Source organism: Alosa sapidissima, chromosome 3, assembly GCF_018492685.1.
Source record: "Alosa sapidissima isolate fAloSap1 chromosome 3, fAloSap1.pri, whole genome shotgun sequence".
In the NCBI taxonomy this organism is placed as follows: Eukaryota; Metazoa; Chordata; class Actinopteri; order Clupeiformes; family Clupeidae; genus Alosa; species Alosa sapidissima.
The window spans coordinates 24,271,722-24,296,621 of NC_055959.1; the positions used below are offsets into that span (position 1 = coordinate 24,271,722).

Here is a 24,900-nt window from a genome sequence, read left to right on the forward strand (position 1 = left end):
AACTATAAATTTATATCGATAATTATTTATAGTATTTTATGATCTGCATGATTACTAATAGCTAAACATATTTAGTCATTTGATTACATCATATTGATATTTAAATTATTAGGCTACACTTGTCTATAATCATCACATTTGGTGTGTAAATCTAATTGAGTGCCTGTCACTTTAAGAGGAACGTGAATGCTGGAAAATAGTTTCGCAAGTGCAAGGATATGTGGATTCAATTCATCATATTTGCTATAGACCTCTCCAGAATAAGTCCCGCCTCCGTAACTTACGTATCCATCCAACTTCTGGGCGTCGATTGTCTATGGGAAATAACATGGCATTTCGAAATATCATACCGGTAAAACATCTGTAGGTAGCGAAGTAGAAAAATCTGGTGGGCAGATTGGCCTACACACTTCTGCCATCTAGTTTCCACTGGATTTTTTGATTGTCGGTGCCGTTTAAGTAGTATACTACGGTAACGAGTAATCTATTTCCAAACCAGTAATCAGATTAAAGTTACTTATCCAAGTCACTATATGCGTTACTACTTTTTGTCGTTTTCCTTAGTAAAAAGATATATTTATATGAATAAAGTTGAATCTAATCTAATCCAATCTAAAGACAGCCTTTGGAATAGGGACAGCGTAGAGGACATTCCCTAATGGCACCCTTTTCCAATGGAAGGACACACATAAGGAAGTAAAGACCACAGGCACAAGTAGGGCATTTTAAGGGGCACACTTCAGGGCATTGCATTGTGTTTTCAACACTAAGGGGACTCATTGAAACACATTCTTGAATTCTACTTGTTTCAACCTGTTTGAAGTGACACTCTAGAGGGCACTTTTTTCTCATGTAGCCTACACTTTTTTCAACCTGGGAAACACACTTTGAGTCCACCAAACCAAAAAAAAGAGAGGAATCCATATGCCAACATGCCATGCAAACTCCTGATTCCTCTTGCCTCAGCAGGGGAAATATACACAGAAAAACAGATGTTGCCAGCAGCACAGTGTTAGACTAAATTATGTGACCTGAAAGTATAGCCTTGAAGTGTAATTTAAGAATTCCATCCTACACCTTAAGCAGCCTAACATGGACAAGCTTTGGGAAATAAAACTATAAAGTTTTACATTTGAAAAGTAACAGAAGATGTTCTTCGTTTAAATGTGCGTCGCCTTATTGCTGTAGGCTACCACTCCCACACACCCACAAAGTCGCACACACTCACCTGAGTCTTTCAAGCTACCTGTGCCTAAAGCTCGCGCTGGAATGCATTCTGCTTCTTGAGTGGGAGGGGTTGAGTTTCGTAGAGCTTCTACAGAAAAATCACACGGCAAGAGTCGTGTCTCCGACTTAACAAGTGAGGGACATTGTCTGCCAAATATAGAAACGAAACGAATAATTCTGTGTCTTTGACGGAAAAGAGAGGGCAGAGAAAGAAGCAATGGAAGAAGCGGAGAAAGGCAATGATGGAGGAGGATGTGAAGTTGGGACGATAAACTCAGAAAAGGACCAGGTGAGTCAGAAAATTTGGTGCTGGTATTCCGATGGTGTGCATGCCCAATAAATAGTCAAATTCCGTTTAACTTAATGATATAAAATTTGCATAACCAATGCTGGAATGCTGCCGCCAGTAGCTCTATTTTGCTAACTGCCAGATACGCAAGTTAAGACTTACGTGATGAACGTGTAGCACAGGATAATTCCCCCCAAGGTAAATAGTGACATGTGAATTTTCATAATCTGTAAATGTTGCTCTGTTCTTTAGAAGTCACGCTAGGCTACTGTTACAACATGATTAAACTAGATAGATAGATAGATAGATAGATAGATAGATACTTTATTGATCCCCAGGGGAAATTCAAACTTGCATTTATTAAGACGAAAAGTAGACCACAAAGAAATAACAGGCTACAAAGCTGACATATTGTCTGTGGTGTTCCGCAAAACATTTGGTGGACTACAATATCCATCTTCGGAGAAAGGGGAATTGCCGTGAAAGCTGCGGATGATCCGTGTCACGCCTATGCCAATTAGATGTGTTGGCAACTTCTCTGACAGAACACAGCTGGATGTATTTAAGTCTCGTGGCCAAATGCGCGCAGAGATCTATATCATTTAATGTTGTCACAGCATGAGGTGACTGAAAGATTTGACAGAGACAGAGAGATTTGACATTTTAAACATCCAGGCCTGTTTATCGTTGTGAGCTAGAGTCAGAGCTAGAGTCACTCCCTCCGTGTGTCTCCGTGTTAAGCCTATGGTACGCTCCCGCGTCTGCGTCCCTGGTGAGCGCGTAATTTTTACGGCATGCGTCGCGTCTTTGAGTCGACCGAAATTTAAGACCGCGCGTCAAAGTGACGCGTAGACTGCGCATGTGTGAAACGGAACTGCTGTAAACACTCCCCTCCAGTAGGTGGACCACATAAAAACAACACTTATAACCTAGAGCCATATAAAGGTAAAGTTGCGACCTATGGTTGTGACCATAGACATAATATACATAGACGCCGCATCGACCGCTGCTCCCTACTAGCGCAGACGAGATTTGGAGCCGCCATCTTGGACCGGTCATCCACTCCACTCAGTGTAATCTGTTTGGCCGGTGCAATGAGCTGTCAGCACACTTAATTAATCATATCTCACTGAATACCGAACAGATTTTCACGCGTTTTTTTTTGCTGCAAAGGTCATACATGTAGCTATGATACAGGCCACATTGTTCGAAAATACAAAATACAACCAATAGTACGGTAATGTTAAATCTTACTTGTGAAAAGTAAATCCCCCGAGTATGGTCCGCCGATTTGAGCAGGAACATGCTGCACAGTGCTGTCATCTTGTGTTTTCTGCTGCAACGCAATGAGGAGTATGACCGGTCCAAGATGGCGGCCGCATTTCTTGTTTCCAGCAGCCAATGCGGCGTCTATGTATATTATGTCTATGGTTGTGACAACTCCATTGACGCTAATGTTCCATTTTTTTCCAACAACGGCAGCTAATGGAATCCTCAAATAGTTCCCGGAAGTTACAATTAATAATAGCAGCAGTGCAGTTACAGCAGTAGGCCTATAGACTGTTTGTAGCCAACATTTCAGACTCAGATTTACATTCCTTTGCCTCATCCGAATAATAATAATAATAACAGTAATAGTAGTAAAGTAATAGTAGGCTACCAATAGCCTAATTATAATATTAAACGATTTATGTATCGACTATGCCTTTTCTGCTGCTCAGTCTTTATCAGCTCCTCATCAAATAAAATAACCCTTGCCTATCCCATTTCAATTAGGCAGCACTACACCACCACGAACAAGCTGTTATTAAGTGTTTGCGTTTAGTAGGCCTACAACTTTTATGATGTGACGTTTCTTGGGCATTTAGCTTCACCATCACGTCAAGTTGTAACGTATGCGCAATGCTCTAGGCTATGGATTTAAGTGGCTTAAAGGCAGCAAAAGTGGGATATAGCAACTGCTTCCCCAAAACAATTCCTCCATAACTGTGTATTTAAATGATATGTGGATAACTTTCAGTGGACTAAACAAAAGGTAAAGATTTTGTTATCACAAGGCTAGCTGGTTCGTTATATGGCGAAGCATATAGCCAACTTTGTTTGCAGCAGTGAAGCTGAGTTTGTTGTTAACATTGTTGGTAACTGTCAGGGAATTTAACCCCAACATATAGATACAAGAACCACAACACGTAGTATGGCTTTGCCCACAAACTCTGGTACCAAGAGGAGAGCCTGCTAATGTAAGGAAGAATTCCTCACACCATCAGTCTCTGACTCTGCAGCCCAAAAGCTGTGTCTTTTATTGTACAGATGCACACAGAAAATAGGAAGCAAGACATAGCGACTTCATTGTGACATACTCTTTATCTCACCCACACACAGACAGGGTGCGGTTCCTGTCTGTCTGGGTGCACACTTAACTTGTACTCTCTGTTCTTAGAAGTCAGCACAACAACATTTACCTTGAACTCTCTGTTCTTAGAACTCAACACAACAATAGCACAATAGCACACAAAGAGCACAACAGCACACAATAGCACAATAGCACACAAAGAGCACAACAGCACACAATAGCACACAAAGAGCACAAGAATATTTCTGCTTACACAAATTGTTATACAATGATAATAAGAATTTCCTGACAGTAACGTAAACGTTTCTTCAGTTAGGAGCAGTAGCCTACTTTTTTTTTTTTTTTTTTATGTTGCATTCATTTTCATTGGCAAGCTATAGCCTAATATGCATGAATACCTATAAGATTTGAGGGAGCTGCAGCAGCACCAGCACGGTCATATTAACACAGCATGGCACTAGCCCAGTGAAGGATCGTGTAAACCCCATCCCCAGAAACCAGTTTCAAACCAAGCTTGCGCTGATATGATGCATGATCACTGATCAAATTGCTATTTTCTGACAGGATGAGCACAACCATGCAGGTTCTCTGAATCTCTTTAGCCTAGCATCTTAATGCTGTATTCAAAGCACGGTGAATGACAAACTGTGACAAAATGCTGTTGTTTATGAGTTCATAGCCTTGTTATTTATCAAGGACTATATCACGTTTTATATGTTATTATGATCACTCGCATCGCATTACCATGTGGTTACTGTGTAGGTAATGCTACGGTTAACGTAACATGCCCACCATTAGCCTACACTGGAGAGATGTTAGAAAACTTTTAAACTTTTTTTTTATTCTCCCGAGACGCTACTTAAGGTAGTTCGCTCATTATCTCAGATCAGTGAAGAACAACCAGAGAAAACGTTAGGGAGAAAACTCAAACAAGTTATAATGTTAGACTTAGACTAGCTGTGTTACAGTTTCTCGTTGCAAAATTAAAATCTCATGCGCTTTTGTAGGCTACGCAGTCTCAAAAACACTGTTTAGCCTACAGCTCTTGAGTCACGTACTAGGTCATTTTTTTATAACGATAATTTAGATAGGCCTAGGTTACACTTATGGGGTGGGTGCTATTGCGTTTTCTAAAGAATCTCCCGTCTTGGTTTTGTACAGAAATTAATATTAAGTGACACATACGTAAAAGGGAAAAAAGGTCACCTTCCAATATCTAGCAGGCTACGGTCTGGAATTTAAAGCAACACCAAAGAGTTTTTTGTACCTTAAAATAATGTTTCCAAAATCGTTTCAGTGGTTCATCAACTCGTAATAGGGTGAACGGCACTTTCTGCATTCACTTCTCGGCCCTCTATCGGCTATAACCGCACGCACTATGTAAGTTTGCCGGATCGGGTAGCGGATCTGTAGTTCGATGGAATGAGACATGAGAAACTACAAATTTGACTTGCATCTGATGTCGCAATACATCCTTTCATAAAATCATGCAACATATTCTACATTGTCTGTGGACATTGTTATTTGCAAAGCTGGTGCTGAACAAATAGTGCGTGCGACAGAGGAAAAGTTCTTTGGTGTTGCTTTAATTTAATATTGTTGTAATGGTAGGGTAACTACATAGTTTACACAATAATTGCACTGTGTTATAAATATTGTATATCAATGCATTTATTGACTGTCAATTACCCAAAATCGTGGCTCTGTCTATCATTGAACATATTTCTAATCCATTGTCAATCACTTCCGGGAACTATTTGAAGTTTACATGAACCACGTGAACTTATCGAATTTTGAACACCCATTGTCGCAACTCTACCTTCTGGCTCTGTTAAAACCTGTCTTTTACTGTCTATGGAGAAAAAAAACTTGACAGAAGAATACTTGTTTGGTTACCATAACGACGATGGAGCAGAGCGCCTGTCCTCAGCTTGCCTGGCTTTGAGTTAAGTGAGACACCACGACATGGAGTCAACTTCAACCGATGTTAAGCCACATCACAGATTCTTTAATATTATATTTAACGGTTACTTTACCATCTATGGTGTAGAACCCAAAGTATTTCAAGACACCACATTTTAGATAAGTTGGGGACGTAGGCTAATTGTCCGCTCAGGCTGGCCATTCTGTGCTTTATCTTTCATTGTCGAAACAGGGTGGCTGCATGGGCTCATTGTGACTACTGGCTATTATATTGGCTTGATTTGGTCATGAGCCCTGGATCATAGAGCACTGAATGAGATGGCAAACAATAAAATAAAACTAATCATAGACTGTAGAAATGCGCTACACAGCACTAAAAACCGAATAGTTTATTTATAGTTCGACTACGGATATTTCACGTCATGTTCGAATAAACCCCTGCATAGAGAGCTGACATGACTTTGGATTAAATGCATCTTTTAAAAATGAGCGTAGCCTAGCACCTATTACTGAACAATGCTGAAATCAAATCGGAAAGGTGGGCTATATCTACAACGCTCAGGCGAAACCCAGTAACACTTGTTGATCGAGATGCATTCTCGCCTGTTCCGTAATGCGTTATCAATAGTGATTATAATAATAAAGGGAATGTAGCCTACCTCTCCCAGGTGCAATCATTATCACCTAGGCCTACTCCTGTCCTGAACAATGCTGAACTCAAATCTCGAAACTCGCCTGTCAACACCGGACAATATGCGTTATCATAATAATAATTGAAGAATAACCTAGGCTACCTCTCGCTCTAAATACACCCATTATCACAGTGAGACATTATACATTATGAACACAAAGAGTTACTTCAAAACTTTTATTGACACGTCATAATTACAGGTTTTTGGTTCATACGTTTTGGTATGAGGCAGGTGTGAAGACTCAATACAAATTTAATTGAGGACATCTGTACGCACAACTCTTTCTTACCATGACACTGCTGAGTTTAGAAAAATGTCTTTAGGCCAACTTTAAATCGCACAAATATTGCTGCCCTCGCGCCACCGAGCCACATAGCCGAATAAGCAAGTAGTCTAAGCTAGTCTCTCAGCTATACCAACAGGTGTGCTGTGTGTGTTCTGGTGGATGATAAATGGAGCGATACGATGGGCCAATTTATCAAACTTCCCAGCAGACAGGCGAACGTACTCGTGGTGCTTTTCCCTTCATTATGCTGCTTTCGAGATGTCTCGTAAATGTCTCGTAAATCCGCCGCCCGAGTTGGAAAGTGTAAATTACCCAGCTTTCTTGCGGCATTTTGGGCAGGCACGCTCACTTTACCTGGGAGTACTTGAGGGTACCCCGAGGTGGACGTACGACCTTATGCTGCTTTCGAGATGTCTCGTAAATCATCGTACACTCACCCGTACAACATGTACCAATGAGTGGCTTTAGGAACGCCTTTCTCTCGAGCCACGAGGGGCATTAGCAGGAGGCTAGTCATTGTTATTGTTTTGTGCTACATGTAGCCTCCAGCTAAAAGGCTGGAAAACAAATTGTTACATTGTATTGCAGGCACAGAAAGACCGTGAATACATCATCTCATCTCAATATGGGCACAGCCATGTTTGTTGTAAGGTCGTACGTCCACCTCGGGGTACCCTCAAGTACTCTGCAAGAAAGCTGGGTAATTTACACTTTCCATTCCGGATTTACGAGACATTTACAAGACATCTCGAAAGCAGCATTACAACAAACATGGCTGCGCCATAGTTGAGATGAGATGACATGTATTTTTTTTTGCATATGTACTGTGTTGGTCATGTTAAAGTTGATGTAATGCTCTTACACATTAGATTACATTGCTGCTTCAATCCGGTCACCAATTCAGGCATTGCACGGTCTTGCTGTGCCTGCAATTCAATGTAACAATTTGTTTTCCAGGCACTCATTGGTACATGTTGTACGGGTGAGTGTACGATTATTTACCAGACTACTGGAAAGCAGCATTAGCTCTTCCTTTGTTCAGTGCTCGCACATCCCACGTTCTTCTTTTCTTCAGGCGTTTCAGGCTTCTTTGGTGGTTGTGTCCTACTTTCAGGCTCGACGTACCACAGTTAATCCGTAGTGCGCAGGCGCTAACCTTAACGATTTAACGCGCATTCAGGACAGCAGAAGTTGGAGTATGCTTCACGTCCACGGCAAAAATGATGCACGTCTTGGACACGCGCAGGACCGTACCTGAGCCTTTAGCCTAGAAATCTAGACGCACCCTAACGGCGGCAAATTAATTTGCTCAGCCTGTACGTCTAGTAGCAAACCATAGGGATTTCTATTGGCTGACGGCGTGGACGTCATCCAATCACAGCGCTCTATTTTGTTAGAGAGTCTTAAGGCGGGCTTAACAGGTTGACGACAGTCCTGCGACGGTGAACAACAAGGAAGGTGGCTATGGCGAACGAAGAGCGGTTGTTTGAATCGGCATTGGCGTCAACTTTGAAGGAGTTGGACTTGTGCTTTTCTTTGAAAGTTGAGCAACACAATGCACTTAAGTCATTCCTTTCGAAGAAGGATGTATTTGCCGTTTTGCCAACTGGACACGGATATGGTCGTAGCGCTGGCCTATTGCATGCCTAGGCAGTTTGAAAGACAATTCTCTGCCCGCCCCTTGGATTAAGCGAGGTGAATGGGTCGATTCCAGACTATACATTTCAATGATATAGGATGGCCCGCCAGGCTATCTCCGTGTGAGAGACTTGAAAGACTGTCAGCTGACCATCGAGTGTATGATCTGATCGCTTTTGTGTTGACCCTCAATGTATCCGGTCATTCCTGTCTCTCCTTGCCCCTCGTAGCCATCCTCAGGCGGCGACTATTCCCCGTTTCCAGCATTTTATGCCAACTATTAAGGTTTTGCACCTACGTCATAATGTCATGTGACCGTTTGTTTACAACTAGAGTGGTAGGCAAGAATGGTAGGCAAGGCACTGCAGAGAGTGGTAGGCAAGCCTACAACAGTCGGGTTGCATAGGCTACACATAGTTACAAATAGCTTCAAAATTGAAATTTTAATATCAAATATTGACCGGGATGCCGACCACTTGTGTAGGCCCTAACAGTTGGTTTTACAATAAGAAGCAAAAAGGCGATGAACGACCGTTTAGCCTACCTATCCTCGTGGTTGTGGAGGATGATCATTAGCAGCTGTGAAGTCTTTAATTCTCAAGATAGCCTAATGGTGTAGCCTACTGTCTACGAAGACGTAGGCTAAAATACTACTATCTACAGTCATCCAAAAATGAATTGCCAGAGATAGGCTATGAAGGGAAAAAGTGCAGCATTTTAAACATGGCAAGATTATTTTTACCTGAACAGTTTGTTCTAATTTGTCTCGTGAAATTCGTGCTTGTGGACATCAATCACTGTCCTTCTATTTCAAGTTATCATGAGTGTCATTTGATTATATAATCACAACAAATGCTAATAAATGAAAACAGAATAGGCTTATGTGCTATAGGCTAACGTTACAGGTCAGGCTAACTCCCGTATGTCAAAATAAACTGATTTGATCCTAATTGTTTAGCGATCACACACAACAACTTAACACAGCAACCTCAAACACCACCGTTGAACCTAGGCTACTGCTTCAGTCATGTAAGAAATAAGCAGTTTATGAATTATCTTTATTCGTTTAATCAAGTCCACATGACCAAAATAACAACATATTTAAAGGCTGAGCTAGCATAACAGCCTAATATAGGCGATGCTGCAATGGATAACTAATAAAAAGTTTCATACAATTAATGAACTTTATCACTCACATTCTGAGTTTTTCTGGGTGGTTATATATCCATGCAGATCGTCTTCGAATAAGCCATCGCTGTTATATGATATAATATGTTACAGGATTCATGACTAACGCCATTAATGTTACATGATGCTGACTGACTCTGGCTATAACAGTAGGCTACCGTTTTAACGTCTGCTGAGTCTACTGCCTACCAAGACCTGTCGCTGTTCAGTTGAAGTTAAATGATCAAATATTGTTTGATTTTGTGTCAGCTTTCAGAAGGAAGACACGTTCCTTTCTGGTCAAATTTCACAGCTTCTAAGAAAGGCTATTGTCTTCGTGTAAACCGAGTTTTGAACAGAGAAAAAAAGTTAGGCTACCATTAGGCTACATGCAGGTTCTCCCATAACGTTATCGATACAGATCAATGCACCAAATCAGGGCGATTTTAGCGAAACAACGTTCCTGTGACAGGCTATCAAATATTGAACAATGGGATAACGTTTCATCATCACCTTTATTGATGCCTGAAATGTTGACATTGCTGAAATACAGAGATGTAGCCTACTGAGAGGCAGCTGCAGACAACGATGTTCAATGGGTTCAACTTGTCCCTTGCCTACCAGCTGGATGTAAACAAAGCTATAGAACCTAGAATACGTCACATGAAAAACGTTAATAGGCCTACTCTAATTCTCTGTTGTTCGTCCATGGAACCACTGGTCACTGCCAGTTTACTTCCTCTCACTGTCCTGCCATCTTGCCACTGAAACTATGCACCCAGATATGCGCAGCAACCTATGCAATTTTTAGTATGCTTTTTGTAATCTGTCTCTTCAAATGAGCCATTGCGCTGCTGTGACTCATGAAGCTGCCTGTTTGATGTGGTTTTATATAATGACATGGTCTGTGCGTGGCTGTGATGTTTGGTTGGTAATAACTCTCACACCTAACCTGGAATCACACACCCATCGATCTAGGCTACTGTTTGTTCAGTCATGATGGAAGTCTATAAGAAGTGTGAAAACTTAGTAGAACAACAACAAAAAAATTGAGCATATGCTTGGATGGATCTGATCTACATGTAACTGTTCCTTCCAGAGCTGGATTCCCAAGATCATTAAGAAGAGAGTGTGCACAACATTTGTGGAGGACTCCTTCAGGTACAACCTGTCATTCCTGCTAAATCTGACATTTGCTTATATGTACTGTACACACATGCACTGAATGTGGATGGAAAAATCCTTTTCTCTAACGGTCTGCTTGAGACTCACCTTTTAAAACTAAAAGTGCAAGGCAAACCAGATGACTAACAGAAATCAGTGCTTTAGACATAAGATCCATATCAAACCAATTAGAGCCTTCTGACCATAAACCATTGCTACACTTCGTAATTGCAGGACTGTTGTTATAGTTGTATGTAGTTGTATATAGTTGTATATTGTTGTATAACAGTAGTAATAGTAATGGTTGTTTTTTGCTGGTGTTTGTTATCATTGTTGTCCTTAAGACATGATGCTAAAAGACAAGTGTGATGTATTTCAGTGGAGCCACGGTCACATCATTAATCCTATAGGCTTAGTACAGTCTTTATAAACTCCTAGTCTTTCTCTCCCTTTCTTCCTTTTCCCACAGCAATGGGGCTCTTTGTCAGTGTGGAGGGGTGCGAGAGATGCACAGCTCCATCGCCACAGGGGACTGTTTTGGGGCTGCCATCGTGAGCCAGTGGGACAGCGCCCAGCATTCCTCTGAATACCCCACAGATGCTTTTGGGGAGCTGGAGTTTGCTGGGGCGGGTAGAAGACACAGTCATGTGGGTACCCCCAGACCTCCAGCGCTTCCTCCTCCTGACCCAGCTTAGCCCTTTTACCCAGTCAGATCACAATCTCAATCCCTTTCTATGCTTCACGTCACTCAGTTATTCATACATCATTTCTGTATTCTTTTTCATTCTATTCAGTCTCTTTGTATTCATGGGTCAGTGGCCATCTTCACATAAAGTAGCTAAAGATGCAGAAGTCTCAATTTAGGCAACTCAAACATAAATCAGCATACTATGTCACATACATACAGAACATGCATGCCTTGGCTTCTGGTTTGTCTTCTTGCACTTGCCAATCTCCAACTTCCAAATCCTCGTGCTCTCTGGCTAAATTGAATTTGGTGTGACTTGATATGGATCTTTACCACATTTTTTCTTTTAGATCAGCTATTTGATTATTTGGTTCTTAACCTTAATTCATTTAAGTAAGTCATTTTAAATAACAGATCTTCCAATATATATATATATATATATATATACACAAAGCTAAACATGATTACATTGTTAACAACCACTTTTATTAATGTTCAGTCTCCATGGATATGAATTTGAGTTTTGTACCGGTATCTCTCTTACTTTTGCCTTCTGTCCTGTTTTGATGACCTCAAAGCAATACAGTGTTCCTCCAGTCAGCCTATTTAAGAGATTAATAGGGATCACACGTATTTATCATTCATGTGATCTCTCACTGACTATGAAAGGCTCTTATTATGCGTTGTGTGCTTATATATAAAACTAATTACAGCGGGGACAGCCGGGGTCTAACACCATTATTTCTGGTCTCCTCTCAGTAGAACTACACCAGCTGACATGCAGTGTAATGCCGACTTTATCTCTACGGATCAAGTGTGTAATGAAGGACATGTTGTGGGGGATTTATTTATGTCTGCTCTCCCCTCCTGTGCCATTCCCAGTTCCTGCGCCTGTCCTGTCACACGCCCCCTCAGATAGTCTACACGCTGATGACGGCCCACTGGGGGATCCCCGCTCCCAACCTGGTGGTGTCGGTGGTGGGGGGCGAGGGCAGCGAGGTGCTCAAGCCCTGGGTCAGGGAGGTGCTCCGGCAGGGCCTTGTGCGTGCCGCACAGAGCACAGGTAACCTCCTCAGCAGGACTGCCTTTCATTTAACCATAGTACACACTGCCTCCTAAACAAGCCCTGAGCTGGGAAATCTACCATCATGTTGTTGAGTTTGTTATCAAAATCCTCTGTTGCAACAAATCCAGTTTTATCAGATGACAGGCATCCCGGTAAACAAGATGAACAGAGCAGGGCAGGACAGCTCTATTTGAATCCTGTCTGTGTGTGACATTTGGATATATTCCTGAGATCTATCATCCTGCTGAGTTTACTGAAAAATACCTCTGATGCAACAAATATAGTTCAGTCAACTAAAAGCCATTAGGTGAGACTGAAAGAGTTATGTAGGGCTGATTTGCTTGAATTCTGTCTGTTTGCCAACTTTGACAAGGGGCCACTCCAGTTCAAACAGTGTTTCTATCACTAGAGTCTCTGAGCCCCATGTCCCACAAGTATTCTGTGTAAATATAGTTTGGTGTAATCATAACACACTGCATTGTACACATCCTCTTAATTCCTCTGCTCTCTCTCTTTCTCTCTCTCTCTCTCTGTTCTTTCTCTCTATCTTCTAGGCGCGTGGATATTGACAGGCGGCCTGAAAGAAGGTGTAGGTCGCTGTCTTGGGGAGGCAGTGAGGGATCATGGAACGGCAGCCTCCTCAGTATCCCAGAACAAGATCATTGCAGTAGGCGTGGCGCCCTGGGGCCTGGTACACAACCGCCAGCAGCTTGTAAATCCACAGGTGATAACACTGTCTACACCGTCAGAATGCTCCCTTCATGCATGAGCATGTATATATCAGCTTTCACACATATGCAGACACTTATACTTTCAGTCATATTAACAGTGACACACGCAGACACTCTTTCTCACACACAAACACACACATTATTCACACACACACCACACCACACATGCACACTAATTGACATTCAAATTGGCTTTAATTTCAAGCATACTGTATGTACTTGATACATAGCTTTTGGTTGACGTCATATGTTTGTGTTCTCTCTTTGTCTTTTTTTTTTCTCTCTCTCTTTTCTCAGGGAAGTTTCCCAGCACGCTATTATGTTCAGAATACTTCATGTGATTCGCGATGTCTGGATAATAACTACCAGGCCTTTCTCCTGGTGGATGATGGGAGTGTAGGCCGCAGAGGAGGGGAGGAGGGGTTCAGAGCTAACTTCGAGGACTACATATCCCATCAGCGCACTGGGATCTGGGGTAAGAGTCTTGATAGAGGAGAGGTTAAAATGATTGTATGAAGTAGAGACTCGCTGGTCTGACTGATAAGTTAGGGTAAGCTGCCCTCTGTTGGGCATAGTTATTCTTGCACTTTTCATGTTTGTGATTGATCATGCCGCAGTGGTTTAACAAATTGTAGAAATTCAAAGTAGAACCTAGTGTAAAGTAGCCTATTTTTTCCAAGTGCAACATAATTTTTAGATCTCAGGTATACAAAAGATCAGCATTCTTAGGTACATTAGTGATATTTATGAATGATCTGGTGAGATTACACAAATAAACAAAATCAAATAGTGAGGAGACCTGTACCTCTGTGATGAGAAGCTCGTGAGTCTGATGATGTGATTTCCACAGGCAGTGGCAGTATTGAGATTCCAGTCTTGTGTATGTTAATATCTGGAGAGGCTTCCATGCTAGAGGTATTTCCACTTTCCATAATTGTTGATAAAACTGCATAATTGTACCACAGAACCTGAACCATTGTACCTTTCCCTCTGTATTATGATTAATTTCCTCTTATGTTTTACATAAGAAACATACTGTATGTGTTATTTGTGTAATTGTTTAAAATAATTCAATGAAATAATACATTTTAATTGAAAGAATGGTCAGGATTATCACAGGGCTTTCCAAAACTAGTCCTGATTACCAAGTGCACTCGGGTGGAAATCACCCTCACAGCTAAATGAAGTTCCCCTTGATTAGCACGTAGGGTACAGTATATTCAAGGTAATACCGCACTCAGCTTTGGGACGGACTTCACTCTGCCTTGCGGAAACAGGTTCTGACGTAGCCCACCCATGGATTTGTTTACAGGTGTACTCACATGGAACTCACATTTATATGAAGCGTTCGTGACATGCCACATTAATTGACTGACCCTCGACAAGGGGGCATCGGTGCTCACTTGGCATTGGAGGGTTTATAACACACTATAACTCAACAGTAATTGGTTTCGGATGGCCCTTAATGTGGCAGAACCTCCTTGTGAACACGCAAACGGAGTGCAAGTGGCTAGGGAGAGGGCGAAGTAACTAGTTTCGGAAAGGCCCACAGTCTCAGTCAAGTTGCTGGTATGGTTTTCAGAGTATATATTCACATTGAGGGAATGTACAGCTAAATGTACATCATTCTGCTCAGATATATACTTCGATGTGAACCTCACAGACATGTCTCTACTGCACAGAGAGTAGATCTGTCCCTGCGTAAGGCCACGCCGTGGCTGGTTCTTAAGGGTTCTGGTCCTGCGGCCGACCTCATCTGTGAACTCCTGGATGAGCTGTCAGTGATGCCCAAGAACCCCAAGAAACCTGCAGGCAGGGAGGTCCCAGAGGGCCCAAACATGGAGCAGAGAGAGCACGTGCGAGAGCGGATACGAAACTCCTTCCCCGCCGAAAAAAACCTGGAGAAACTAGTGGACCGGGTGAGCATAACACACCCTGCACTGTGACTGTGTATGCAGCACCGGCTGGCTGCTTGCATCCTTGTACTTGCCTGACTACATTTTTATGGACTTTCTCAGAACCATTTTGTCTCTCATCAGTGTCCTCTTCTCCCATCCCCCTCTCTCTCTCTAGGCTCTCAGCATTTTCCAGAACAAGGACCTGATTACTGTGTTCAACGAGGGATATGAAGGGGCAGATGACTTTGACACAGTCTTGCTGAAGGCCTTAGTTCGAGGTCAGACAAAACGCAGTATTAGAGGAAACCATTTAAAGCTTAGTGACTAAAAATGTTAGGAGGGAGAAGACAATGGAAATAACACAGCAGGAAGCCAGCAGCAAGCAAGATCTGTCTCTCTTACTGATCCACTTACTTTATCATCAGTGATCAAACCTCACAAATAATCTGCCCAAATGTGTTTGTGACATTGGTATTCAGCCAGCAAACGTATGTCCAGCGACGCCAGTGAGAACATTGAGGAGCTGAAGCTGGCCGTGGCCTGGAACAGGGTGGACATTGCCAAAAGCGAGCTCTTTAACGGCGACATCCAGTGGCGGGTGAGTGTATAACCACCATATCCTTTACTCACAGCCATTACATCCAGCTCCTAGTCAAATGCTTTTACTGATCTCTTCTCCTGCCTCCACTCTTCAGTACGAAGACCTGGAGGACTCCATGACGGACGCCCTGGTCAACAACAAGCCCCAGTTTGTGCGTCTCTTCACAGAGAACGGCCTGAACATCCTGGACTACCTGACCAACCGGCGCCTGGAGAGCCTGTACCAATCGCTGTCAGACAGCTCGCTGGCCTACACCCTGCTGCAGCGCAAGCTCACTGAGCGGCAGGGTGTGGCCGTCAACCTGGGCCCCACGTCCACCCCTGATGCCAGCACCCCCCTCAAGAGCCCCATCAGCCCCCTCAGCAACCCCTGCGCCGCCAGAGAGCTCAGCCTCTACGAGGTGAGAGGTCATCAGGCACACCTCACAGAGGATAGGATAGGAAGCTGTCTGACAACAGTTGCCTCTTGCATGAATATATGGCCATTTTAAAGCAATGATAAGCTATATGTTTGCATGAAAAAGAGTGATTGACACCTTGCTGGTGTGATCAGAGCAGCTCTGGGTATGAGATGTGGATTGGGCAGGGACATGGCTGTCCTGACTGCCATTAAGGGGTGTACACACCTGTTGTGTGTCTATGTATGATTATGAGTTTGTGTTGGGTTATGATGAGTGATGTGACCTTTATTACTACACCAGGGGCATAATTGAAATGTTCTGTTTGTGAAGCGTAAGAATAGTTTTAGAGGAGTGGTTTGTTTTTTAAAAAAATGTGGCACTGCTCTCTCGTCTGGTGGAGCCAGTTTCGTTGATTATAGTGGAAGCTAGTTGTTACATCATACACTCTGTGTGTTGTGCGGAATGTCATGCATCCGGTTGTCAGAGAAAAGAGCAATGATTTGGCGGTTTACCACCATACATTATTTTGCACAGGTGTATTTGACTTATTTATGTTATTTCAGGTGTCACGAGTATTGTGGGACCTCCTGGGAGATGTCTGTCAGCCCTTCTATTTTGGTCCTCTGGGTTTGGATTATGGTTCTAGCACAAGAAAAGCACTGAAGGTATGGCCCATGCTTATCAACAGCATCTACAGACAGCTGAAACATCTGGAACAAAGACTAATGTTCATGCCTAGGGACTTAAAATACAAGAGTTTGTGCGCAGCAGGGCAGTACTGGAATAACCAGACAATTATGGGGTTTTTTTCCACTTCACTGAAGACTTTGGCACATGTTATCTCTTTCACGTGCCAGTAAAGTGAACTTATTACTTGATATTTGGCTTTTGAGTATGTTTGTCTGACTGTCTTCCTCTCTCTGTTTCCCTTGTCTGCCTTTATTCCTCTTTGTCTGTCTTCTCTCTTTCAGCACGTGAATAAGCTGTTGCTGGGGCCGTGTTCGTACAAAGACCAGCACTGCCTCTCACCCTGGGCCTCACTCTTCGTCTGGGCGGTGCTGCAGAACCGCAGTGAGATGGCCATCTTCTTCTGGGAGATGGTACAAGGCCCCATGTCCTCCTCTCACACCAGTGGCTCAGTCCCAATGCCCTCTAATGTGTGATTTTTATTCAGTCATTCTATCTATTGTTTTCCTCAACTTCCTTTTCTCTCTCTCTCTCTCTCTCTCTCTCTTAGGCAGAAGAGTCTGTCCTCAGTGCTCTCAGTGGTTGTAAGATCTTGAGAGAGCTGTCTAAGATGGAGAAGGAGACCGACATCAAGCTGGCCATGAAGGAGCTGGCCCAGCGCTTTGAGAACCTGGCGCATGGTACTTTGTACACTATAAACATTTTTTAATGTTATAAATATATTATAGCACCTTCATTGTTATGACAAGAAAATAATAGCAGATATTGGATAGGATATGCTGGGTCTTGTCTATTGTAACAAATAGGTCAGGTAGCAGGAGTAGAACAGAACTGAAGTGTGTGTGTCTGTGTGTGTCTGTGTGTGTGTGTGTGTGTCTGTGTGTGTGTGTGTGTGTGTGTGTGTGTGTGTTTCACAGATGTGTTTAGCGAGTGCTATAAGAGTAATGAGACTCGCTCCTACTCGCTGCTCATCAGGAAGTCTCATGTATGGGTAGGTGGCACCTGTCTGCAGATGGCCACTGCAGCTGATGCCCGACTCTTCTTCAGCCATGACGGTGTTCAGGTGAAGCTCCATACAACAACCCCCCTACCCTAACCTAACACTCTCTCTCTCACACACACACACACACATACACATACACACACACACACACACACACACACACACACACACACACACACACACACACACACACATACACATACACACATGGGCGTCTTATCTCATCTGTTCCAGTAACATTGTGTGCCTCCTTCAATGCTTTATTCTCCCCATGCTTCCAATACCCCAGTATTACTGTAAGACCACTAAATCTGTCAGCCTGAACCTCTGATTCCTCTCTAGCCCCTCACCCATCTCCATCCCATCCCGTACCTCACTATAGATGTTAGACTTGTCTATTCTGTCCGACCCTGTTAAAAAAATCTTTCTCTCTCTCTCACTCTGTCAGTCACTGCTCTACCAGATCTGGTGGGGTGACATGGAGAGCAGCACGGAGGTGTGGAAGCTCGTCCTCACCTTTTTCTTTCCTCCCCTCATCTACTCCAACCTCATCAGCTTCAGGTGTGTCCCATCATCGGTCATCACTATTTGTAGGCTTCGTCTCTCTCTCTCTCTCTCTCTCTCTCTCGTCTGTCCACTCAGCGGTGTTGCTTCTCAGTGTCTTGAAGACAGATGTTTGTTTTCCTTCAGGGAGCAGGAGACAGATGAGGAGAAGACAGAGGAGCTTTTTCATACCAGGGACAGTGTGGATGGAGGAGACGGCACTGTGTTTTCCCTTGCTGACATCCTGCACACGTAAGAACAAACACACATACGCACACACACACACACACACACACAAACACACACACACACACACACACACACACACACACACACACACAGACACACACACACAGACACACACACACACACACATTTTCAAACAAACACATACAATGTAACAACAACAGAGCTTGAGAGCATGAGTAGGAAAACCATTGTCAGCTGGATATTTCTCATCGAAAAACTCACATTTGTCAGCTGAGTTTATACACAGTTATGTGTGTTTATGTATGTGTGCTTCATAGAGATCCAGGGTAACCGTGTTTATTTACAGTAAGCAATACGCCCCGAGAGGCCGTAGGTTAGACTCTGCTAGTGCGTGGTGCCACAGACTCACGTGGCTTATTGCTTTTCTAAAATTGTTACTCTACATACCTTGCAAAGTTTCATAAAGTAAAGGCACAGCAACAAGAAATCATAGATTTATTCATGGAATCATAGATTTATTCATTCATTTATGATTTATTCATAGATAACAATTTTTCCGCCAAGAAATAGATTTCCTCTATCGTCAAATGCGGTCAAGGTGTATGTTTGTGCCCGTTATACAACGGCATCGAACACAATTCAGCCATTCACAATCAAGGACCGGAACTATCAGTTTTAGAATGTAATATAAAGTATTTCATATGGTGTCTGTGTGTTTTACAGGAATGAAGATGCAGAGGAATACAATGCTTTAAGGAACAAATCCAATGGTGTGTAGGTGTCTGATATGGCTGCACAATTAACGCAGTTGCAATATGAACCAACGCAATTACCTAATCGCAAAAGCTACAAATAATCTTGCACAGTTAATTTTGTCACATTGATGACATTTATATTCATGTCATCCTCCATGACTGTGCCACTTCTGGTTGGTGGGTATGCGTAGTGCGTGAGGGGCACAAAAATTCTGATTGGTGAGCTTCACAGTTGGCTGTGCTTCTTGGGCACTGGGCGTGCTCACCAATCAGGGCTGGCACAAATTAAAGACATATTTGGAATATTGAACTGAATCAATTCATTGACATTCAAAAATGATATTGCGAATCGCAATCACAATATCTGTCAGAAAATTCACAATTAGATATTTTTCCCAAATCGTGCAGCCCTAGTGTCTGATGTGTCACTTCCTCTTGACCTTTTGACCTCTCACAGATGTCTAACTTCTCCCTGTGGTTTGTTTTGACACCACAGGATCCTCCCCTTCCAGCCAAAAACGCCCCTTTGTGTTCCACAGATGGCGGCAGTTCTGGTTCTCACCTGTTACCTCATTCCTCGGCAACGTCCTGATGTACTTCCTCTTCCTCTTCCTTTTTGCCTACATTCTATTGGTTGACTTCAAACCACCACCTAAAGGCCCCAACACAGCAGAATATGTGTTGTATTTTTGGGTGTTCACTTTGGTTTGTGAGGAGATACGACAGGTACACATACACACAAAAACACACACATACATTTGTGGGACACATAATCATATGTGACACACATAGTCATATCAATACACACACAAACTAATGTTTCATTTTCTCTCAGTCTTTCAATGTAGGAACCACTGCTGTATTCCAGAGGATCCGGTTGTACATACAGGACATCTGGAATAAGTGTGACTTAACCGCCATCCTTCTGTTCTGTTTGGGCCTCTTGTGCAGGTGTGTGTGTGTATGTGTGCACGTGGATGAGCTGTCCCTACATTTTAACACATGTCAGACCATATTTAGTATCTGTGTTTTTGTTAATGTATATGTGTATGTGTGTATTATGTGTCTTATTAAGGTCATTTCTTTCTGTGTGTATTGTAGAATGTTCCCATGGTCATATAGATTTGGGCGTTCTATGATGTGTCTGGACTATATGGTTTTCACTTTGAGGCTCATCCACATTTTTGCCATTCATAAACAACTGGGGCCTAAGATCATCATTGTTGGGAAAATGGTGAGAAAATTAGTTGTTGATAATGATCTCAATGAGACCAGCTGTCTCTAAGGGATATTAGTAATATAATATAAAATAAATCATATGAAATTAGTGGGTTGAAATGCAAAGATTCTCTTACTTTATGTCATTGTGGTTTTTTTTTTTAAATATTTGTATAATTTTGAAAAGGATGTTGTCACCTTACATTATAGTTAGAATCTAGATGATGACGGAGGCATATGATCCATGTTTGTGTGGAGCGTTCGGTCCTCTACTATCTGTGACAAGTCATTTACAGGGTGACTCTCCTCACAGTGTTGCATGTCAACACTCTAAGACCCCTGTTCTTTCTATTGCTTTCTTTCACAGGTGAAGGATATCTTTTTCTTCCTGTTCTTCCTGGGGGTGTGGCTTATGGCGTATGGAGTAGCCAATCAAGCACTTATATACTCCTATGACTCCCGTCCTGATTGGATATTTCGTCGGGTTTTCTACAGACCATACATGCATATTTATGGACAGGTACCACTGAATGAAATAGATGGTGAGTGAACACAGCTGTTATAGAAATTCATCACATCATAGAAATATCCATTCTAGCAGGATCCCATTCTAACAGGAACATGCATAAAATCAATGCCTAGTTTAGATGAAAGAGTGTTCTCGAATAAACAAACGTAGAATTACACATCTTCTTCCTCACCTTAATATTTCCTCTTCTCCACTCTCATAATCTCATAATTCCATGATTCTCTTTCTCTCTCTGTCTCTCTCCACCTCCTTCTGTCCAGCTGACAAGCGTGATAATGTGACGTGCACTATGAATGCCACTCTAATTAATGAGGGCATGGAGCCGTGCCCGCAGATTGAAGAAAACTGGCTGGTGCTCATCCTGCTGTCCATCTATCTGCTGGTCACCAACATCCTTCTGCTCAACCTGCTCATTGCTATGTTCAGGTACCACATGCACACAGCACATTCACCCATTCCCGGTCTATGGGTTCCTGAGCCTGGGAATACCTCAGGGTCTCTATTAGAAATTAAGAACTAGGATGTGTTATCCTAGTTGAGTGGAACCTGCTGGGTGTAATTGTGACCACAGGATATTCAAATTAAATATGATTAAAATATTCAATATTTTTGAGGCTCAGTAAGAATGTGCATAGATCCATCCATGCTCAGCATCAGCCATATCAGTGATACATTACATCCTTCTTTACACTGTGGTGTGTGTGTGTGTGTGTGTGCGAATTACAGCTACACCTTCAGCAAAGTCCAGGAGCACAGCGACATCCACTGGAAGTTCCAGCGGTACAACCTGATAGTGGAGTACCACTCTCGGCCCTGCTTGGCCCCACCCTTCATCATCCTCTCCCACCTGCACCTCTTCATCAAGAGGAACATCCGCAGGGTGCCCTCTGTCAAAATGACACACTTCGGTAAGACATTAACTGCTCTGGGCCAATGTACCCATGTTGCCCAGCTGAACAGGTCTGTTGTGAGGTAACTCAAAGGAGTCCATTTTGAGATCACAATCTGCCGCATGCCCATGTCATATGAACACTTTATACACTTGATATAATAGTTGTGGTATTAAATAATGCTGGCTATCAAAATGGAACATTAACAAAGGAAAGTGTAGTGTTGTGGTCTAAATTTAAATTGCATTTATGTTTAATAATCTCTATCTCTGTCTCTCTCTCTCTCTCTCTCTCTCTCCTTAAAGTTCTAGAGATCAGGGGCAGGAAGGCGAGCCAGCTCAACACGTGGGAGTCCATTCAGAAAGAAAACCTTCTGTCCATCCAGAATAAGAAGCAGCGTGAGAGCGACACAGAACGACTCAAGCGCACATCCTGCAAGTCAGTGACTCGTTCCTACTCACTCCCTGTGTATACAGTGGGCAGCGGTGGCTCAGGAGGTAGAGGAGTCATTGGGCAACCAGCATGTTGCCAGCTCGAGCCCGGCTCCTCCTGATCTGAAGTGTCCTTTAGCAAGACACTGAACTCCAAACTGCCCCCAATGTGCAGGTTGGCACCTTGCATGGCTGCCTCTGCCATCGGTATATGAGTGTGTGACTGAATGGGTTTCATGTACATGTAAAAGTATATTATTATATAGTTTATGAGTATATTATTATATAGTTTTCCTTTTATATAGATTTGCACCCATGTTTTTTTTACCCATTCCAAAGCCAGGGCAGCTCATTTTGTCTCTAGTGTATGATGTATCATGTGGGCGGTGGAATGAGGCTCCGGGTGACCCGGCCCCTCCGGCGTGCCTCGCTTCATGTGTGTGGGAGTTACCCTGCTCAGGGACTGACGAGCTCCCTCTCCCTCTCTGTGTCGTCTGCTTGCAGGGTGGATAGTGTGCTCAAGCAAATGGTGGAGATCCGAGACCACGACCGCAGGCTGAGAATGCTGGAGTCAGAGGTTAGTTTAGGGTGTGCGCCCCTCGCTCAGCCCCCCCCCCCCCCCCCATGTGATACCCAACCACACGTATCTTAGGTTCCACTGACCTCAACTGGGGGATCAGTCTGACTGTCTTGTATGTGGTGTGTGTGTGTGTGTGTGTGTGTGTGTGTGTGAGAGATGATGGCTGTCTCTTCATTTGGAGATGCAGCTGTTTTAAGTGCGGGCTCAGCACAGACCAGAGACGATCCATCAAGTTCACACTCATATACTCTCTCTCTCTCTCTCTCTCTCTCTCTCTCTATCTCAGGTGGAGTACTGCTCCAGCGTCCTCTCATGGATGGCGGATTCACTGTCCCAGAGTAACCTGATAAAACCACCTCGCCCTCCTCCCACACGAAGAGGTATGGTCTCTTCCCACCCCCCCCCCTTCTCTCTCTCCCATACACACTCTCTCTCTCTCTCTCTCTCTCTCTCTCTCTGTCCCTCCTTCTATCTCTATGGCATAACTAGGTTCTTCCTAATATAGCTCATATGTATTTATGTAGTGCTGAATTGGTGGGTGCTTGGGATCAAGAGCTGCATCGTGCTTATAGCAGCTCATTAAAAGCATTCTGCTCCAACAGCCTCACATATACATGGAACCTCTCCCAAACGCACTGTAAGTTAATCATTTAAATGTTGAAATGCACAGGTAGGGACCACATAGAATGAAACATATTTCACTCAATTACCAAAAATACACCTGCGGTTTGGAGTAACGATTGAGATATGTTGGCCACCGATAAATATTTGAAGGCAGGGGGAGTATTTATTGTCTTATAAATCTTTCTAATAAACAGAATGGTATGCCTGTGGGATCAGTGTGCAGAGTGTAGAGTTCCTAGGGAGCACTCATAGTGTAAGCGCGATCACCCTCCCCGCACTGCGGGTCTGCTTAGGAGGTAAACAGGCGAGAGACTGGTGTGTGGGTCGCTCTCACTGCCTCATGCTCTCTTTGGGAATGCCATAGGTGCAGTCCTCTGTGAGGTCTCATAGTTCTGTCTCTCCCTCTGATGCCCCAGAGTCAGTCCTCAGCTCTCCCTCATCGCCCAGATGCTGATGGACCCCAGGGAGGGGAGAACAAATCGAGCAGGAGGAGGAGGAGAAATTGGTGAGGGAATCAGATGACTGCACGGTCATGGAGATGTACAGGCGCAATGACCAAAAAGAAGACTTCATTATTCAAGAAGAAGTCATTATTCTGTCGTATCACCCATTCAAGCCAAAGGTTCTCTGTTTTTTGGGGAGGGGGAGATCATTACACTCCATGTTACTGATGGATGGATGTGATCTTCCATCCAGCTGAGAACAGATGCAGTAGTTTGCACTGATAGTTATTTTATTATAAGATGGCTTTGCCTTACATCATCCCCTGACCACTAATGGAATTCAACCCACACTCTTTGCATAGTTTTTGCATATTATTGCTGTCTGGTCTATGTACTGTATCGTCCTGGGTTACAAGTTCCAACTGAACAAAATCACCACAGTTGTACAACCACAAGTCACTGAAGATTTGGCAGCACATAACATATACTATGTTAAGGTCATGACATTTTATCCTGTGCAAGGTTTCAAGTGCTAGAGTACTTGATTAAATCAGGGTATGACACTTTCACCTCATTCCATTGTAGATAAATGCACCTTATTTTTAATATTCAAATGTTTTATCAACTTTTTTGTGTATTTCATGTTCCTTTCATTTCATTTAGAGGTTTATTACTAAACAACTTAAATTCATAACTGATGATATAAGGTTTTAGATAAATGTGAAACTAAAATGGAAATGTATCTATTTAAGCTGCTTTGCAAATAAACTCTATTTTGAAGCAGGCATATTGTTGTATTTTCATTTCACTTTTTTAAGCATCAGTTTGTCAGTGAAATTGTTTTTGTTGTTTGATTATATTCAT

The 24,900-nt window shown here is 42.9% G+C and overlaps 1 protein-coding gene and 1 long non-coding RNA gene across 6 annotated transcripts in view; one reads left to right on the forward strand and one right to left on the reverse strand.

Moving 5' to 3' along the window:
• Positions 1-1,302: 1,302 nt before the first annotated feature.
• Positions 1,303-24,823, forward strand: trpm4a (transient receptor potential cation channel, subfamily M, member 4a). 5 transcript variants are annotated; one of them, XM_042084820.1, is made up of 30 exons: positions 1,303-1,516; positions 7,110-7,113; positions 7,418-7,470; positions 10,675-10,736; positions 11,209-11,386; positions 12,310-12,490; positions 13,048-13,217; positions 13,522-13,699; positions 14,075-14,139; positions 14,907-15,143; positions 15,298-15,400; positions 15,602-15,720; positions 15,818-16,123; positions 16,687-16,788; positions 17,095-17,223; positions 17,361-17,490; positions 17,728-17,873; positions 18,262-18,374; positions 18,504-18,608; positions 19,290-19,336; positions 19,818-20,047; positions 20,157-20,272; positions 20,423-20,555; positions 20,907-21,081; positions 21,329-21,494; positions 21,795-21,976; positions 22,264-22,396; positions 22,894-22,966; positions 23,256-23,349; positions 24,010-24,823. In XM_042084820.1, exons 1-30 carry the CDS (start codon positions 1,445-1,447, stop codon positions 24,045-24,047), a joined length of 3,840 nt encoding a protein of 1,279 aa, XP_041940754.1. In that variant the 5' UTR covers positions 1,303-1,444; the 3' UTR covers positions 24,048-24,823. The 5 variants fall into 5 exon arrangements, 3 of the variants coding, with proteins under 3 accessions (XP_041940754.1, XP_041940753.1, XP_041940755.1); XM_042084819.1 differs by lacking the exon at positions 24,010-24,823 and adding an exon at positions 23,494-23,995; XR_006030584.1 differs by lacking the exon at positions 24,010-24,823 and having other exon boundaries at positions 22,264-22,596; positions 23,256-23,313.
• LOC121704539 overlaps positions 21,986-24,900 on the reverse strand; it is a 17,265-nt gene continuing 14,350 nt past the window's right edge. Inside the window, exon 5 of the long non-coding RNA XR_006030585.1 lies at positions 21,986-22,256. This is a non-coding gene — a long non-coding RNA (uncharacterized LOC121704539). The remainder of the gene's footprint in view (positions 22,257-24,900) is intronic.